We start from the raw sequence: 19,840 nt of genomic DNA, 5'->3' as shown, positions 1-19,840 counted from the left end.
AAGGAACTTGGCTTCATAATGTTCTTTTGTTTCAACCGGTGTTCTTGACGTAAATGCTATCGATCTCTGAGAAAGGCACCGCAACAGCAAGTTTCTTTCTCCCTCTCTCTCTCTCTCTCTCTCTCTCTCTCTCTCTCTCTCTCTCTCTCTCTCTCTCTCTCTCTCTCTCTCTTGCCTTCTCTATTTTTGACTGCTGTCTGCGTCCTTCGCCCAGAGGGGCGTTGCCTAGTTACCGTGGGAGCATCATGGTAACTCATGCACAGCTCTTGCTGTTGTCCCTAGGGCTGTCACGATTCTGACATAATTGTCTAATCGCGATCATTTGAAGTAATCGCAAATCGCAATTATTTTGCATAATCGTCGTTATCGTTTCCATGTCGAGAAATGTCAATGTAGTTACAAACACTTTCAAAAAGTAGTGGAAATAGCAGATCTACAAGCTCACAACGCGTCGCGAGCTTGTAGATTGGCTATTTCCACTATCAATTTTATTTTTTTAAGTATAAAACTGTCAAATATGTCAGTAATTTCTTTGTATATTTAAGTTATGTGTCATGATTGCCATGTGCAACTTCAAAGCCTACAAGCCAAACAGAAATGTAATTGTCAACGACACATACACAATTAAATCGTTAATCGCAATTATTTGAGTGACAATTAATCGCCATGTAAAATGTCATAATCGTGACAGCCCTAGCTAGTCCTCTCTCTTCATTACCCCGTGTGTGTGCACAGCTAAGTGTTTTCCACCAAATGAATTTAGTGTCTTTATCTGTATAAAGGTGCGGAACTGCATGAAATGAAAACTCAATCAATCCAAAAGTAAATAATTGAAAGTAATTGTATGGACATGAGCCACAGCTCATGGCTCTTCCCCTGTGGGCTGAGCCACGCCGCCAGACATTAACCCCCAAATACCTGGAATGCGGCCGTGTCGCGTTAGATTTGAACCACTTTAACCATTATTTTATGCTTGAACTATTGAAAAATAGCAGATATACAAGCTCACAGCGCGGCTTGACATTTTTTCAATATATATTTTTCAAAGCAAACTTTTATAACTCAAATCTCTGCTTCTGGGGGGGTCCCTAGAACAACATATTTTAAGAATAAATGTAACTTTGGGGGTCCTTGACATGAAAAAGTTTGAGAACAGCTGATTTAGAGGAAGGATTTAGAAGTCGGGTGAAAGATATTCAAAGACATTTTCATGCTTTTTCAAAAATGGCAGATATACAAGCTGTGAGCTTGTATATCTGCTATTTTTCAAAAGTTAAAGCACAAAATAATGGTTAAAGTGGTTCAAATCGAATGCGACGCGGGCACATTCCAGGTCTTTGAGGCTTAACATGGACTCAAATAGAGCGCTGTGTGAGCCCTTTTTTTAATCTCTTCAATCTTATACATTCAGCATGAAATAATATTGTTTGATCCTCAATCAAATAATATACTGGGTTATATTGAAACAAACGAAAGCAAAAATTATTAGTTTTCTTCCCCTGGGAAATGGGGCACGCAGCTAATGGAGTATTATTTCCGCTATGGTCTTGTTCCCGTGCCATTGATTTACAATGGCAACAGTCAAGAACACAAAGCATTTAGTGAGCCTGGTGGCTGCTACCGCAGCCGGAGACACAGCATGAGAATGCATGTTTGCTGCTCTAGCTGCCTTGAGCCAGATAAAACGAGGTGCTTTGGAATAAAAAAAAAAGTGGCAACCTGTTTAGCACCATTTCTCTCTGAGCAAAGGACTGTGGCCATATTTAACCCATTTAGGCCTAAAATTATTGAATGCTTTAACTATTGAAAAATAGCAGATATACAAGCTCGGCGAGCTTGTAGTTCTGCTATTTTTTGAAAAAGTCGTGAAAATGTGTGCAAATTTTTGAATACATGTATTTTCAAAGCGAACGTTTGTAACTCAAATCTTGCTTCTGGGGGGTCCCTGAAACTAAATATTTTGAGATGCGGGTCCGTGGCCAAATAAATATCATTTTGGGGGTCCTTCACATGAAAAGGTTTGAGAACCACTGACATAATAGTCTCTCCAGAACAGACTAACTGAACTCCAGTTCAAGTTTTTTTTGACTACGGCTAGCCAGATTGCTGACATAGAAACACAGGTTTTTCAACAAATCTTAGAAGGACTTAGGGTTAGGGTTAGGGTTAGTTAGAATCGGGTCAAAATTCAAATTTTCACGATAAAAAAAAAAAATGCAGATCTACAAGCTCGCAGCGCGGCACTCGGTGCCGCGCTGTGAGCTTGTAGATCTGCTATTTTTCAATAGTTAAAGCATAAAATAATGATACACAATAATGCGTGCCTGTTCTAAATGCGTTAAATGCCGTTCATAATATTTTTGCAATGGGTCTTAATCGCCTTCCCAAACACTCTCGCGCTAAATTCCAATTTACTCGTTTCCCCTCGCAGCCTAATCTTCTGTGTTTAATTCAGCCTAGGCTGCCGTTTCCGCCGGAGACTTTAGAGAAGGTTAGCAAAGCACTCCCGACTCCCCTGATTTCGGGTTGCAGTGCTTTCATCTTTGCATTTTGCCATATACTGTCCGAAAGTGATACTCAAGAAGCATGGTTGATAAAAGATGAGTTCTGTGAGTTCTGATAAGTTGAATACAAGATGGGTTCTGTATTATCGATGCATTCAAAATGTGTTTAAATTAATTCAATTGTTTTTTCCCCCCATTCATTTCAATAGTTGAAAATTGTTAATAACATTGAGCAGTGGCGTTCAACCTTGTTACACTGTGTACCACCTCAGAAGATTTTTGGCTATCAAAGTACCGCCAGTATGATGTTAAAATACAGTAGCATAGAGTCTAGAGTTCCTATTCAGGAGCTATGCACAGTTTGCACACGAGGCAAATTTATTCCTAATAAGAATTACTTTTTCACAGTTGGGTACCGTTTTGGTAGCGCTAAAACTGGCACTTTATCTCATTCAGTTGACACACACACACACACACACACACACACACACACACACACACACACACACACACACACACACACACACACACACACACACACACACACAGCTAATGAGAACGAAGTTGAACCTGACCAGCTTTTGCACTGCGGAGGCTGGTGCGATATGTGATTTTAATTGGCCACAGGTGTAACAGAGTTTTTAGTCGTGGCCTGATTACATTTGTCTCTTAAGAAAACAAGTGGTGGTGCCTTTCAGCACTTTCTTTCATGCATTAACACTCAAATATCTGGAACGTGCCCGAGTCGCGTTAGATTTTAACCACTTTAACCACTATTTTATGCCTTAACCATTGAAAAATAGCAGATATACAAGCTCACAGCGCGGCAGCGAGTGCCGCGCTGCGAGCTTGTAGATCTGCTGTTTTTGAAAAATCGTGAAAAATGTGTGCAAGTCTTTGAATATCTTTGACCCGATCTTTGACCCGACTTCTAAATCCTTCCTCTAAATCAGTGGTTCTCAAACTTTTTCATGTCAAGGACGCCCAAAATGACAGGTATTTAGCCACGGACCCCCATCTCAAAATATGTTGTTCCAGGGGGACCCCCCAGAAGCAAATATTTGAGTTACAAATGTTCGCTTTTAAATAGATATATTCAAAGACTTGCAAAGAAAAATCACGATTTTTCAAAAATGGCAGATCTACAAGCTCGCAGCGCGGCACTCGGTGCCGCGCTGTGAGCTTGTATATCTGCTATTTTTCAATGGTTAAAGCAGTCAATAATCCTAGGCCTAAATGGGTTAATTACTGCACTAAGAATTTCACCACATACCACACACTTGCCACAGTTACCCGTTTTGGCATCATATTAGCTGTTGGGGTTGTGCCATTTAACCTGGCACCAGTTGGTGCTGGGTGCAACAACTTCACTTCTGCTCCTGAGGCAACTGTGTGCTTGGAATAAGTTCAGTGTGGGTCACGACATCCTCACACATTCAGTTTTTCTCAAATTCATTCTGCTGAAAATATCCTCCTCTTGCTTAGGGCTGTCACACTTATTACATAATCGTCTAATCGCAATTATTTTACACCAGTAAGACTCCCTAATCGGGAGATAAGCGACCGTAGGTCGCTTATCTCCACAAATAGGGCAAAAATATGTTTTTCCAAAATCTTCCTGATCCATGTTGATGAGATGAGTGTAGACATGCTGTGTAGTGATTTTCGTGATTTTAGGGCAAAATCTGTAGGAGCAGTGTCCAAAAATGTGTTTTTAAAAATCGGCCTGAAGGTGGCGCTATATGGGACAGATTCATGTTGATGGGATGAGTGTAGACATACTGTGTAGCGATTTGCGTGATTTTAGGGCAAAAACTGTAGGAGCAGTGTCCAAAAATGTGTTTTAAAAATCGGCCTGAAGGTGGCGCTAGAAGAGGGGCATGTGAGAAATGAGGGGTGGGGTCTCCGCGTTGCCTTGGCGGACGAATAGGTACCGGCCCCGGCTCTCCCGGACGCTCCTAGCCCGAGTTACGGCATTTTATGTGAGCTGCAGTGGAGGGGGTCCTCCACTGGGGGCGCCACCACTTTTGCATCCGTTCTGGAGCACCAGGAGTGGGTGGTCCCCAGGAATTCCCCGTGAGCAGCCCCGTTGGGGTGGTCATTTGGTCATTTTTGCACATTTGGTCATTTTTTACACCTGGGGGTCCCCGAGGTACCCTGGAGCTCCGGGGGTCCTTGGAGGTTGTAGTTTGCCAGGTAAGGAGTGTGTGTGCAAAATGTGGCATGGATGGGTGCAACGGTTGTGGAGATATGAGCAGGGCAAAAGTGTGACGTGTGACGTCTGACTCACGGAGGGACATTTTTTTACACCTGGGGGTCCCCCAGGGACCTGGGGGTCCCTGGAGCTCCGGGGGTCCTTGGAGGTTGTAGTTTGGCAGGTAAGGAGTGTGTGTGTAAAATTTGGCATGGATGGGGGCAACGGTTGTGGAGATATGAGCAGGGCAAAAGTGTGACTGACTCACAGACAGACAGACGGACGGACAGCCGGTGGAGGTTTTGGTAGTAAATGCGACCTATGGTCGCAATAATCGCAGATTATTTTTCATAATCGTTTCCATGTTGAAAATTGTTAATATATTTTTTTAAGTCAAATAGCAGTATGTCAAGGGCAACGATCTTTCTTATTTGATGGAGGAAGCGGGAGTAGCGTAGCTGCTTTCTCTCTACAGTCACTTGTACGGCCTTGTGGTATAGGACTCTGGATGTTAACCCATTCAGGCCTAGGATTATTGACTGCTTTAACTATTGAAAAATAGCAGATATACAAGCTCACAGCGCGGCACCGAGTGCCGCGCTGCGAGCTTGTAGATCTGCTATTTTTGAAAAATCGAGATTTTTCTTTGCAAGTCTTTGAATATATCTATTTAAAAGCGAACATTTGTAAATCAAATTTTTGCTTCTGGGGGTCCCTGGAACAACATATTTTGAGATGGGGGTCCGTGGCTAAATACCTGTAATTTTGGGGGTCCTTGACATGAAAACATTTGAGAACCACTGATTTAGAGGAAGGATTTAGAACTCGGGTCAAAGATCGGGTCAAAGATATTCATAGACTTGCACACATTTTCACGATAGCAGAAAATAGCAGATCTACAAGCTCGCTGTGAGCTTGTATATCTGCTATTTTTCAATGGTTAAGGCATAAAATAGTGGTTAAAGTGGTTAAAATCTAACGCGACTTGGGCGCGTTCCAGGACTCTGGATGTTAATGGTATATGTGCTCTTTGTTTCATAATTATTTAATATTCTTATGTGTCGTGTTAGTGTCAGGTATTTTGTTTTTAGTTTTTTTGTATGTTGTATTCTTTTTTTTGTTTTGTCTGAATGTATAGGTTTTTATTGTACTGTCTTTGTTGTCTTGTATGTCTAAAAAAGAATGGAAAAAAACACAAGATAAACATATTGTTTGAAAAAAAATATATATAGCAGATCTACAAGCTTGTAGATCGGCTATTTCCATGTTCTTTTTTAAGAATGAAGTTGTCATATATGTCAGTAATATCTTTGTATATTTAGGTTATGTGTCATATCTGCCATGTGCAACTTCAAAGCCTAAAAGCCAAACAGAAATGTAATTGTCAACGACAAAAACACAAATCGTTGATCGTAATTATTTGAGTGACATTTAATCGTCATGTAAGATGTCATAATCGTAATAGCCCTACTCCTGATCCGCTCTTATCTTCCTATAATAGTTCTAGTTTTGCCTGATTTTAATTCAGCTCTTTATTATCTCGCCAGCACAGTTTAGTTTGTGATCGTGGACGCGTTGCCGACACGTTTAGCCAACAAAAACACTGTTGTGCACAATGTGACCACATATTGATACGGGAAAACATTACACATTGCAATGATATCATATTTAAGTTGTTTCCATTCTTTGTAGTGTTACTACTACCAATGGACATTGATACTACTTCCAATATTGTCTTGCAACATTGTTGCATGACAAAGTATAATATAGGGCTTAATTATTTGAACCTATTCTGAGCATGTCATAATAAGCGAACAACCTGTTAAAATAGCTGAAGAGATTTGGTGTATAGAGGGAATAAAATGATACCCATTCACTCAGTAGAACCCCTAGAAGTATAGCCTATTTTAACTCATTGAATGCCCTTTTCAAGATGGCCGCCAAGTACCAGGATGCCACGTTCCTAAATTTCTAGTGCACGGATCAATTTTTAGTGCACGGATCGTGCACGCCCATGCACCATATATGCACCATATGTGTAGTACTTTTTGGAAAATCCGTTCAGGCATTCATGAGATACAAGCCTTCAAAGTCAGACAAAACAAACATTTTGCCATTTTGAAAGATGTGTTTGTTATGGGGCTAAACATGCAATTTCGCGATTGCGATCATGCCTAATATATTTGAGGCATTTTCTTTTTCTTTTTTTTTTTCAAAATGGCTGCCAACTCGGAAAACTCGGGCTGTGGCAGCCTGGGACTACTTAACTGTAATAACTCGGGCCTTGGCAATCAATGAGTTCAATCATGAATTTAAAAACAAAACTTACAAAAACATCATGGTATTTGAAAGAAATTATACCATAACTTGCGTTAAGAGTTTTCAACAGGCCTGACAATTGAGGCCCAGCCCAACATTTGGGAAGGCCCGAGGCCAGGCCGGTCAGACTAATTGGCATAGATTTTTGTCCCTACCCGGCCCGAAAATGTCAGGTCGGTTGGAGTCGGGTTTGGGCAGAATGAAACCAAGCTTTGGGCATTGGTTCGACCAATCCTCAAGCTTGCACCACACCTCCACCACTCCTCCATTGAACTCCCGATTCTGGCATCGGAACAACTCTAATCATGTCAGGATCATGCTTTGAAACACGTGATGTAAATCCTCTACAGTCTTCATAACATTGGTTCCTGGTCCTCTGTTTAGTTGGGGCAAATCCGATACTTCCGGACCACGAGAGCGAAGGTCCGTTTCTCAACCGTGCACCGAGTGCCGCGCTGCGAGCTTGTAGATCTGCTATTTTTGAAAAATCGTGAAAATTAGAATTTTTGACCCCGATTCTATAAGTGTCTTTTGAATCCTTCTAAGATTTTTTTTGAAAAACCTATGTTTCTATGTCAGCAATCTGGCTAGCCATCGTCAAAGAAAAGGTCCTTTCACTTAAATGGAGCTCAGTTAGTCTGTTATTGAGAGATTGCTATGTCAGTGGTTCTCAAACCTTTTCACGTGAAGGACCCCCCGAAATGATATTTATTTGGCCACGGACCCGCATCTCAAAATATTTAGTTCCAGGGACCACCCAGAAGCCAAATTTGAGTTACAAACGTTCGCTTTGAAAATACACATTCAAAGATTTGCACACAAATTTCCGCGACTTTTTCAAAAATAGCAGATCTACAAGCTCGCAGCGCGGCACTCGGTGCCGCGCTGTGCGCTTGTATATCTGCTATTTTTCACTGGTTAAAGCATTCAATAATTCTAGGCCTGAATGGCTTAATGGATTAACCATTAAACAAATTTGGCCGGGGTGTATTTTTTAAAATGGCGGGGAAAATGTTTGACAGCTAGGGTAATTTTCAGTCTCATTCACTTACTATACACTACACTATAAAGGAAAAAATGAGTCCCAAAAAAAAAACCATTCCTTGGGCTAAAAACGGACCTCAAAAGACTGAAAATTGATGACTCATCACTAAGCCATCGTTTTGTGGGGCCATTTCTTGCCCAAGGAATGTTTTTCGTGCAAAACAAATGCTTGCAATGGATTCAGAATAATTAAAAACCCCTAGTTTGACCCCTCGCATCCCACTTAAAGCAGATTTTTTGGGAGTCTTTTTTTCCTTTATAGTGTAGTGCAGTGGTCTTCAACGTTTTCAGGCCGGGGACCCCCAAACTGATGGGGAGATGGAGCAGGGACCCCCTACCAGGTGGTGGTGGTGGGGGGGGGGGGGGGGGTCGTAGGGTGGGGGGGTCGGGCTACGACATATTTTTTATTTTAAACATGTTCAAGTTACAGCGAGCAGGGTGGGCCGTACCACTACCATTTCTAAACATACTACTTATTAACTGAGAACCAATGTCAATAATATCAACAATCTGTCAATCTGTCAACAATCATGTATTCAAGCTATTCAAAATGGATAGAATCATGATTTATTTTTTAACATGAATGCAATCTGGGAACCCATCGTCAAAGAAGAAAGAGCGACACCTATCGGTCATGAATGTAAAAAAAAAGAAACACATTTTATGAAATCTTTTTTATTTTTAAGCAATAATTTCGCGGACCCCCTGCAGTACCTCCGCGGACCCCCTAGGGGTCGCGGACCCCCTGTTGAAGACCCCTGGTGTAGTGTATAGTAAGTGAATGAGACTGAAAATTACCCTAGCTGTCAAACATTTTCCCAGCCATTTTGAAAAATACATCCCGGCCAAAACATTTTAATAACCCTCCTAGATGACAAATCCATTGAGAACCGGACCTTCGCTCTCGTGGTCACGGAAGTGCCATAAATGACCCAGCTAGTTGTTGTGTCCTCCTCCAGCACGAGGCCTGTAACCTGGGCCACCTGGCTGTGGTGGAGGTCCTGGTGTCCAGAGGAGCCCTGCTCAACACGCCCGGCTACGAGAACGACTCTCCGCTTCACGACGCCGTGACCAACGGCTACCCGGCCATCGCCAAGCTGCTGCTGCAGCACGGAGCCTCTGCCAACGTCCTGTAAGTACCCTGGTTCTACCCGTTCAGACCTGGACGCAAGTCTCTGTGTCACTTTAGATTTGATCCACTTACTTACTTATTTTGATAGATTTAGATTTATCCAATTGATAGGGCTGTCAAAATTATTACATTAATCGTCTAATCGTAATTATTTGACATAATCGCAAATATTTGTTCATAATCGGCATAATCGTGAATGTTGAAAAATGTTCATACATTGATAAACATTTTCAGAAATAGTGGAAATAGCAGATCTACAAGCTCACAACGCGTCGCGGTGCGACGCGTTGTGAGCTTGTAGATCGGCTATTTCCACTACCAATGTTATTTTTTAAGTAGAAAGTTGTCAAATATGTCAGTCATTTCTTTGTATATTTAGGTTATGTGTCATATCTGCCATGTGCAACTTCAAAGCCTAAAAGCTGAACGGAAATGTAATTGTCAACGACAAAAACACATTTAAATCGTTAATCGCAATTATTTGAGTGACAATTAATCGTCGTGTAAAATGTCATATCGTGACAGCCCTACCAATTGACATCTGTCATCTTCATGGGCTGAGCTAGTACCATACCAAAAGGGAGCCTTCGCTCATTGTGGGTGTTATGTGTATTTTAAGCGTTGCAATATTATTATTTATTTTACTTTAAAGGGATACTGCCATGCTTGGCTGGCAGTAGGAGTGCATTAGATAATTTAATCGATTAGACCAGGGGTCTTCAACGTTTTCAGGCCGGGGACCCCCAAACTGATGGGGAGATGGAGCAGGGACCCCCTACCACCTCGTAGGGTGGGGGGGTCGGGGCTACGACATATTTTTTTATTTTAAACATGTACAAGTTACAGCGAGCAGGGTGGGCCGTACCACTACCATTTCTAAACATACTACTTATTAACTGAGAACCAATGTCAATAATATCAACAATCTGTCAATTGCATAGTAATCATGTATTCAAGCTATTCAAAATGGATAGAATCATGATTTATTTTTTGTAAAAAAAAAAAAAAAAAAAAAGAAATCTTTTTTTTTTTTTTTTTCTTTTTAAGCAATAATTTCGCGGACCCCCTGCAGTACCTCCGCGGACCCCCTGTTGAAGACCCCTGGATTAGACTATTCACCCTCAGCAGTGCTAGCATTATGCATGACCAGCAAAAGTACAAGGGAACACTAGCCATGTAGTTGGTTAAAAAATATACAGTTTTTATGGGCACAATGCACATACGCAATATTCTGAATATTCTGCTCGTTCTATGCGAGCAAATGTGAGCAAAGGGTCATAGCAAATTACCATCACGTGATTCATGTGGACTCGAGTTCAACTTTGCTAAACGTTGTGAAATGTCAGTGAAATTGGATGCGGCGCACAACCCTACAAGGGTTCTAAATGAACTACGACTATTAAATTCAGGCCGGGAACACATTTTGCTGTTTGGGAGGGGCTTACAGTACATGTACAGTATTTAGCAACATATTTGTTTTGTAGGCTAATTTCTGATTTAGCCCTATTCTATAGGTTAGGCCTAAATGGGTTAACTACTATCCTTTTAAAGCAGTGGTTCTCAACCTGTGGGTCGGAGTCGGGACCCCCAGTGGGTTCCCCATATTATTTTGTGGGGTCCCGGATGATTAACTTAATGCGCAACATTGTTTTCTCACTCAACAGTAAACAAACCAATATAAAGTTTAAGTGTATAGAGCCTTAGATAGTATATGCACATTTCCAAAGTGACAATTTAAGGACTTTTTAATACCTCTTAAATGACAAATTATTAAACATTGGCCAAATTGTCAAATATTAGAGGCAGAAATTGTGAAAATATCCGATCTACATGCTCACAACGCCTCACAACATGAGGCTTTGTGAGCATATAGATCTGCTATTTTCACAATAGAACCGTGTTATACAAAATGTAATGCCTCAACTCTTAGTGCTCGTTAGGGTGGGGGGGTCCCCAGTTAAAATATGATTAATTTGAGGGCCTGAAAAGGTTGAGAACCACTGTTTTAAAGCTTGAATCCCGAATGTTAACTCTTTTACCGCTTTGAACGTTCCCGTTCGCCCCATTTTTCCTGGCGGCGCGCCGCCAATTGTACGTTCTTTGGCTCGTTCTTTTGTACCTTGTTTTGATGTCTGTAAACTGATGAGGGGTCGCGCAGGTGTGTACCGTAGAGACAGCTCCCGTAAAAGTGCTCTCAAAAACCCACTGGACGTTAGCATCAATGGAGTAACAACACTCTTCCTTGTTATTTTCTCTGGATCTATTGGTCTGTAGCGATTGAGCTGTCTTGACGGACGGGAGCCTACCGCGGCCATTTTCACATTAATTCTTGCATGAGGCTGCCCTCTACTGCTCGTATAGCCAAGGTACACCTATTTAAGGAGAAAAGAAAATAATAATGATGAAAAAAAATGAATACATCTTTGTCTATAACATCGCAAAGGTAAGGTGCTTTTGCTGGCACAAAACCCAATAAATAAATAACAACATCTGGCAGTATTACAGTTAATGACCTTTGTTTTTTTCCGACAACTTGGTGGCAAGTGAGGCAAAGATTTGACGCTCACTAGAACACCCCGTTCGTATTAGTATTATATAACCCTTATTTGTTCATTATAGCCTTAATGCTGATTGCTGCGCCCGTGTTCTTTTTGAGCGAAGTCTATAAATGCCCGGTCGTCCGTCAGGCTGTTGGGCTGTCGGCCCTCTCATCAGTCAAAGCCAGTAAATGGGCCTCGGCTCCCCCCCCGTGCTCCTGAGCGTGCGGTCAGAGGCAGATGGATCGCCGGGGGAACGGCGAGGGACACTGATTATTTGCGGGGCGGGTCAGGTGATGCCACCTCAGCGTTCTTGGCCCCTGTGGGAGCGTGGCATGTACACCGCGGGACGCCCACGTCAGGAAGGAGAGGACGGCAGTTAAGCCATTCAGAACGGGGTACACATTATTGCGTATCATTATTTTATGCTTTAACTATTGAAAAAATAGCAGATATACAAGCTCGCAGCGCGGCACTTGTAGATCTGCTATTTTTGAAAAACCGTGAAAATTAGAATTTTTGACCCCGATTCTATAAGTGTCTTTTGAATCCTTCTAAGATTTTTTTTGAAAAAACCTATGTTTCTATGTCAGCAATCTGGCCAGCCATCGTCAAAGAAAAGGTCCTTTTCACTTAAATGGGAGCTCAGTTAGTCTGTTATTGAGAGACTACTATGTCAGTGGTGCTCAAACCTTTTCCCTTTTAGGACCCCGGAGATGATATGTATTTGGCCACGGACCCGCATCTCAAAATATTTAGTTCCAGGGACCACCCAGAAGCCAAATTTGAGTTACAAACGTTCGCTTTGAAAATACACATTCAAAGATTTGCACTCAAATTTCCGCGACTTTTTCAAAAATAGCAGATCTACAAGCTTGCAGCGCGGCACTCGGTGCCGCGCTGTGCGCTTGTATATCTGCTATTTTTCACTGGTTAAAGCATTCAATAATTCTAGGCCTGAATGGCTTAATCAATGTCCATCGACAGACCAGACAGTCGGTCTGGGGCCAGCCGTGCGCTTGCGGTCTCCTCTTCTCTCCCCTCGTTCCCCTGGCAGTTGGCACGAGTTTTTATATCTACCTTCCCTTCCCCCCCCCCTCCCTCCATTGTTTCGCTTTTGTTTGTCTCTTTGCTACGATGGCTCCGTCCGTGTCCCGAGCCGACTGAGGGTGGTGGTGACAGATTTACAAAGTCTTTACCCTTCTACTCCTCCTCGGCTTAGGCAAAAAGTGTGTGAGAGGGGGAGAGAGAGAGGGAAGGAGACGGTGGGAGAAGCTGTCACAGTGCCGCAAGACAAAATGCTATCCTTCTCTCCGCCACGCACAATCAATTAACCTCCCCACACTCACTTGCACACGCACACAAACGGCCCAGTGGAGTCCTGCCCCCCCCCCCCCCCCCCCCCCCCCACGCTCCCCAAACATAAGTTATTTCCCTGAAGGCTGAAGCTGGGAGTGAGACGGCGAGGCCTGCATCTGCCAATGCTTTCCCTAATGGAGTGATTGGCACAGGGTTGAAAACGTGGCGTCTTGCAGATCTCTATTGTGGGGATGGGACGATGTGAAAATGTCATATCGCGATTATTGTGACATAGGAAATCACGATTTACGATATTATCACGATGATCAAAATCCATTAACCTGGGGCGAAACATTTGCCAAAAAATAGCCGATCTACAAGCTCACAACGCGTCACGTTGTGACGCGTTGTGAGCTTTTAGATCAGCTATTTTTTGGCCAAGAAAAAAAGACTTTATCAAGTACCTACAGTAAATTATAAGTACCTTTTACCAATTATAGAGGGTTTAAGTGGTACCGGATATGCAGCGCGTCAAATAAAAGGTGAATTGATCCCAGTGCATGACGGAGGACGATATCACGATAAGTTTTATCTGTTGAGTGTTTTTTATCACGATAAACGATAATATTGCGTATCGTCCCATCCCTACTCTATTGTGCACTCTCTGTAATAAAGAAGTGGAGTTTCGTGCCTGTTTTCACAATTGCGCCTCCAGTTGTGCCCCCAAATCAATAATTGCCAAAGGAATATTTCTACATTGCTCCATAAAAAAATCTGTTTTAATAGACTGCTTGTACAAAAGTATAAGGTATGAAGTAAAGTGCTCTGTGAATATCGACGCATTCTTACACTATGGGCCATTTATCTCGGACGAGACGGTTCTAGGCATTTTTAACCCATTTAGGCCTAGGATTATTGAATGCTTTAACTATTGAAAAATAGCAGATATACAAGCTCACAGCGCGGCACTCGGTGCCGCGCTGCGAGCTTGTAGATCTGCTATTTTTGAAAAAGTCGTGAAAATGTGTGCAAATCTTTGAATATATGTATTTTCAAAGTGAACGTTTGTAACTCAAATTTTGCTTCTGGGGGGTCCCTGGAACTAAATATTTTGAGATGGGGGTCCGTGGCCAAATAAATATCATTGTGGGGGTCCTTCAGATGAAAAGGTTTGAGAACCCACTGACATAGTGGTCTCTCAAGAACAGACCAACTGAGCTCCAGTTGAAGTGAAAAGGACCTTTTCTTTGACGATGGCTGGCCAGATTGCTGACACAGAAACATAGGTTTTTCAAAAAGTCTTAGAAGGATTCAAAAGACACTTATAGAATCGTGTAAAAATTCAAATGTTCACGATTTTTCAAAAATAGCAGATCTACAAGCTCGCAGCGCGGCAATCGGTGCCGCGCTGTGAGCTTGTATATCTGCTATTTTTCAATAGTTAAAGCATAAAATAATGATACACAAAATGTGTACCCGTTCTGCATGGGTTAAGCTTAGCTTGCAGAGTGTCCCCACACGGCAGCAAGGCTTACGTCAATGGGACTCAATCTTGCACAGACCTATTTATAAACCTGCCCTGAGTGCAGTGCAGTTGGACAGTCAATGCTGCTGTGGCTGCTTGAGCAGATCCAAACAGTGGTGTAACGTAGGGCTGTCACGATTATGACATTTTACATGACGATTAACTGTCACTCAAATAATTGCGATTAGCGATTTAATTTGTCGTCGACAATTACATTTCTGTTTGGCTTTTAGGCTTTGAAGTTGCACATGGTAGATATGACGCATAACCTAAATATACAAAGAAATTACTGACATATTTGACAACTTTATTCTTAAAAAAGAACATTGATAATATAGCCGATCTACAAGCTCATCTACAAGCTCACAACGCGTCGCGATGCGACGCGTTGTGAGCTTGTAGATCTGCTATTTCCACTATTTTTTAGTTTAAAAGGATATATATGAACATTTTTCAACATGGAAACGATTATGACTGTTATGAAAAATAATCACCATTAGACGATTATGTAATAATTGTGACAGCCCTAGTGTAACGTTTTACTTGAGTATTTTCAATTTCCAATACTTTTACTTCTACTCCACTACATCTCAGATCCACATTATTGTACTTTCACTCCAATACATTTATTTGAAAACTTTAGTTAGTTACGTTGTAGATTTAGATTATTATTACAAAACATAAATTAACCACTTTATATACAATTCGGACGTTTCTAAATAGCTGAGCTACAAGCTCACAATGCGTCACATCGCAACGCATTGTGAGCTTGTAGATCTGCAATGCTCAAAATATGTGTATACATTTTTAACATGTGAAACATTGCACAATGAGTACTTTTACTTTTGTACAGTGTATTTCTATATTTTTTCCCACCGTAGGTCGCAGATTAGTTTGTGAACAGTCACAGCTTCTCTATCTAGCTGTCACGCCTGACACTGTGGTTCTATGGGTTTGTCGCTCTGACATCATGCTCTGATGTCACTGTGATGTCACGGGAACCACTCTAACAGAAGGGGTTTGCCGCTCTGACATCACACTCTGGCTTCACTGTGATGTCACACTAACATAATACCTATTATGCCCATATATGGAATTCCCTGATGTCATCAATATTAAGCCCATATCTAACAGACTTCATATGGGAATGCCCCATATATGGAGGCCACATCGGCCACACATATCACACTAAAGCCCTTTGCACACAGCCGCGTTTATCCGCACGGATAAAACGGACAATTTCATTTTTTTAAAAGAAAACAATGATTCTCTACGACCTCATGCACACCAGATCCGAATTAGCCGTGCGACGAGTGGCTGCGGTCGTGCGTTTTTTTCTCGATCGAACCCAGTTCGATTTGTGCGTCTTGTCGCATGCGGTAAGAAACTCATCACTCCTTTTATGACTCCTTTTGGGATCCGCAGCGCCGATTCCGCACAGCCTTGCACACCAAATCCAATGCGTTTTATTCATACAGCAAACGGAAGAAACGCAACTGTCCTGTGTGCAAAGGGCTTAACAGAATCCATATATGGCCAAGACGGATGGCCAAGACAGCCCATATCTGTGTGGCTGGTTCTACAGACGGGGATCTCCATGTATGGGCATAAAAGGGTATGATGTCAGATTTGATAGACGTCATAGGACTTTCACGGGCTCTCACAGCATATCTCCATATACAGTACATGGATCTCCATATATGAGTACCAGGGGTCTCCATATACAGTATGTGTAACTGGTCCCATATACATCACCTGCCAGATGGCAAGAAATGGGCAAGGTTGCATGTCGCCCTGAAGCGTCTTATTAGTAGTATTGATACTTTTACTTAAGTACAAAATGCGAGTACTTTTTCCACTACTGGATCCAAAGTGTGCTGAATTGGGATAAGATGATCATGGACCTTTCGTTGGTGTCGTTATTAAGGTCACGATTATTACATCATTGTCTGATCGCAATTATAATTTAGGGATAACATTCAACAGAAATATCAGCCTTGAGAGCTTGTAGATCAGCCATTTTCAGTGAAGGTATTTTGGTGTAGGGCGAAAGCGAGACCAGGTCTATAGAACCCTTGGGAATCCGGTCAACTATGTACAGTTGACTGAACGAGCTGTTGTATGTGTCCACAGAAATACAGCTACTTTTAACATTTTTGAAGAAGAAGAAAATGGATATACTGTATAACAAGTTCACAACAAGTTTTTGCGTTCTGCTTTTTGTTTGTGACATCTGACATTTTGTGTATTCCATTAGGAATTAACATGTTGCATGGCATCGTTCTCAAGGTGTGTTTCGTCAACTTTCGTGTGCCAATTAATTAAGTTGCAGAGCCCAGCGCCAACATGTTTAAAGAGACAGTTAGTTTGTTCAGGGCTGTGAAGAAAGGTTGCCTTTTATATACAAAAGGAATCCTATTATTAAACGTAACGAGATGAATGGCACAGTCAGCCTGGCTCACTGATCCCATCAGTCATGTGCCTGACTGTAGAGCACAGGGGTTAAAGTTATCAGTCCTGGGGACTGATTTCAGTCTTGAGGATTCCATAGGGGTTATTTCTGAGATCAGTGCAGATCCGCAAAAATAAATGAATAAGGGGAGGTGTAGCGATGGCCGTGGCGTGAATGACAAAGTTGTCAAAACGCTAGTCAAGTGATCTTCAAACTAAAAAGCAGTTATAATGTCAACATTGGCCAGACTAGCATAGAATACAACAGAACTTCAGAAGATACTTCTATAAAATGAAGCATGGATTGGCACACACATTCAGGGAAGGCAGTTCAGAACTTCAGGGAAACACCCCAAATATTGGTGTGCGCAAATGCCAAATCAATTTACTTTATTAACATGACACTAGATGAAAGCACAGATCTGGGGCGGTTTTGGGGTTGTTGTTGCAATCTGCTTGCAAGAGTAGTGTGTGAGAGTGAGGGAAAGTGTAGAACCGCGTAATGAGCAGTAAATGTATTATTTTTTTATCTCTGAGAAAGCGCACCCATTAGGTGCGCTAACCTATTAAGCTATTATTTATTCATTGCCACCCCTAATGTTTCTTATTTTAGAGAGACCCTCGCAAAGCTCAGATTATAACTCGCAACCCTGACTTTAGCCTTTCTCTCAGCTGCTACTCTGGCGGCCTAAAACAGACTAGGGAGGAAATAGAAACTACATTTTACAATTCAAGGCGGTAAGTAGGCTTACTTTCATATCTTCCAAGTACAAGTACAAGGCTTTAGTGCGTCAATCAGTCTCTGTTGTGGGGTGATATGGGTATACAAAAGCACAAATGGTTTTGATATTGCTTTGCAGCCAACAGCTCACGGCTCAAGCAGCCGAAACAGATAACACTGCTTCCCATGACGGTTTATACCTCTCATATAAACAACGCCAGGGAAAGCCAAAGGCTTTCACCATGATCTGCACATTTTAAGCATACTGTGTTTTAAGTACTGTGTTTAATAGAGATGGTTCGATCAGGTATTTTGCAACCGATCACCTAAGTCTGATCACCCGATACCGATCAATCACCGATCCGATCAAGTGGGCAATATTATTATTGCAACCGTAGGTCGCAGATTAGTATGTAAACGGTCACAGCTTGTCCGTATTCATATACGGACATGTACTGTATGACATGTATGTATGTATGTATCTCTGTCACGCCTGACACTGTAGTTCTATGGGTTTGTCGCTCTGACATCATGCTCTGATGTCACTGTGATGTCAGGGGAACCACGCTAACAGAACTGAAAATAGTCCCTAAAATAGTGACCCGAGCTTTTCATCCGACTGTTTCGGCATGTACTTAGTAAAACAGCAGAGTACCTTTTCCACCACTGACTCCATGGAACTCGTTGAACTCTTACCTCATAACCTGCTCTGCAGAAGGCTAGGTGTGTGGCATAAATGCTGATGTTCCTCCTGTAAGAAGTGAACCACCGTCACGACGCGTAAGCTTGAAGTCAAGTTACTGGGACCACGATGGAAACGAGTAATTTTTTGCGTGTTATCTTGTTGCTGTACTTCTGTGCTGTTTGCATCTTTGACTAATAATCCATCAATCAAAACAATGCAAATTCAGCTTCGTAGTACAGTACCATGTCCGCAACAGTGGTGTAAAGTAACTAAGTACATTTACTTAAAGGGGTACTGTCACCTAAAGAGGCAAATATTGTACTTTTACTACACTGCATTTATTTGACAACTTCAGTTACATACATTAAAGGAATAGTTCACCCCCAAAATGACTTTTTTTCTATTAATTACTTATGCCATAGAGATTTGAGTAAAATAATGTTTTTTGGTATTTGTCACATTCCTATTCCTAAAACAAAGAATTGATTATAGTAAATGTACCCTCATTGATTCCGGATGGGGACCCAAATGCTTTTGGGTTCCCATCCGGAATCAATGGGGGTACATTTATTGTAATCAAATTGTGTAGATGTGTTGTACCGTGTTTGTGCGAGTGAATACTCTTCATGTATGGCCATAGCTGAGTGGTCAGTGAGCCTGCCTGGGGAACCAGAGCCCCTGGTTGTCGCAGGTACGATTCCAGGCCAGCAATGTGTCCAAGTGTCCCAGAGCAAGACATCTTAACCCCTAACTGCTCCCCCCTCTGCGTTCCTCTGTGGGCCGCACTCAGCTGGGTGAAGATGAAAACGGAGGTTCCCCCATGGCAGGGGTGGGCAACTTTGATGATGGTGAGGGCCACTATATTTCCACCTTCACTCCAGAGGGCCACATTGCGTATTGCTACGTCCTACTTTGTCATATCTCATACAAAAGAAGCAAAAATAGCAGCTCTACAAGCTCAAAACGCATCGCGCTGCGATGCGTTTTGAGCTTGTAGATTTGAGCTTGTAGATCGGCTATTTTTGCCTCTTTTGAATTGGAATCCTGATTTTTTTTTGTTCTTTTTTTTATTGGAATGCTGAAATGTAACATTTTGATTCAATTTCAAACGCATTTAGTTACTCATGTTAACTTCATGAACCTAAATACATTGGACATAAAAAAAAATACATTTTAATACTAGTTATTAAGCTACTAAGATATACTGACGGAATTAAAGCATGTCATGTTTGGAATTACAGCTTAAATCAATAATAGATCAGTATTCTGGTATTAACCTGAGGGCCGCATTAAGTGAAGGTGGGGGCCGCCAGTTGCCCATGTATGCCCCATGGGATAAGCTATAGTAGGTGTGTAAAAATAAATATGCTTTGGGTTTGGACTGGCACACCTCCTGTGTTTATGCAGATATTATAATGCCTCTGCTTTG

General features: G+C 41.9%; 1 protein-coding gene across 1 annotated transcript in view; it reads left to right on the top strand.

Moving 5' to 3' along the window:
- The window catches only part of bard1 (BRCA1 associated RING domain 1), a gene marked incomplete at its 5' end in the record, with an annotated part of 78,523 nt that overhangs the window by 16,467 nt on the left and 42,216 nt on the right, over positions 1-19,840 (top strand). The window contains one exon of the mRNA XM_080752912.1: positions 9,021-9,193. Within this exon, the coding sequence (XP_080609038.1) occupies positions 9,021-9,193 (173 nt within the window). The remainder of the gene's footprint in view (positions 1-9,020; positions 9,194-19,840) is intronic.

This window comes from Nannobrachium achirus, assembly GCF_963921795.1.
Source record: "Nannobrachium achirus genome assembly, chromosome: 22".
In the NCBI taxonomy this organism is placed as follows: domain Eukaryota; kingdom Metazoa; phylum Chordata; class Actinopteri; order Myctophiformes; family Myctophidae; genus Nannobrachium; species Nannobrachium achirus.
This window is presented reverse-complemented; position numbering and strand designations above follow the sequence as displayed.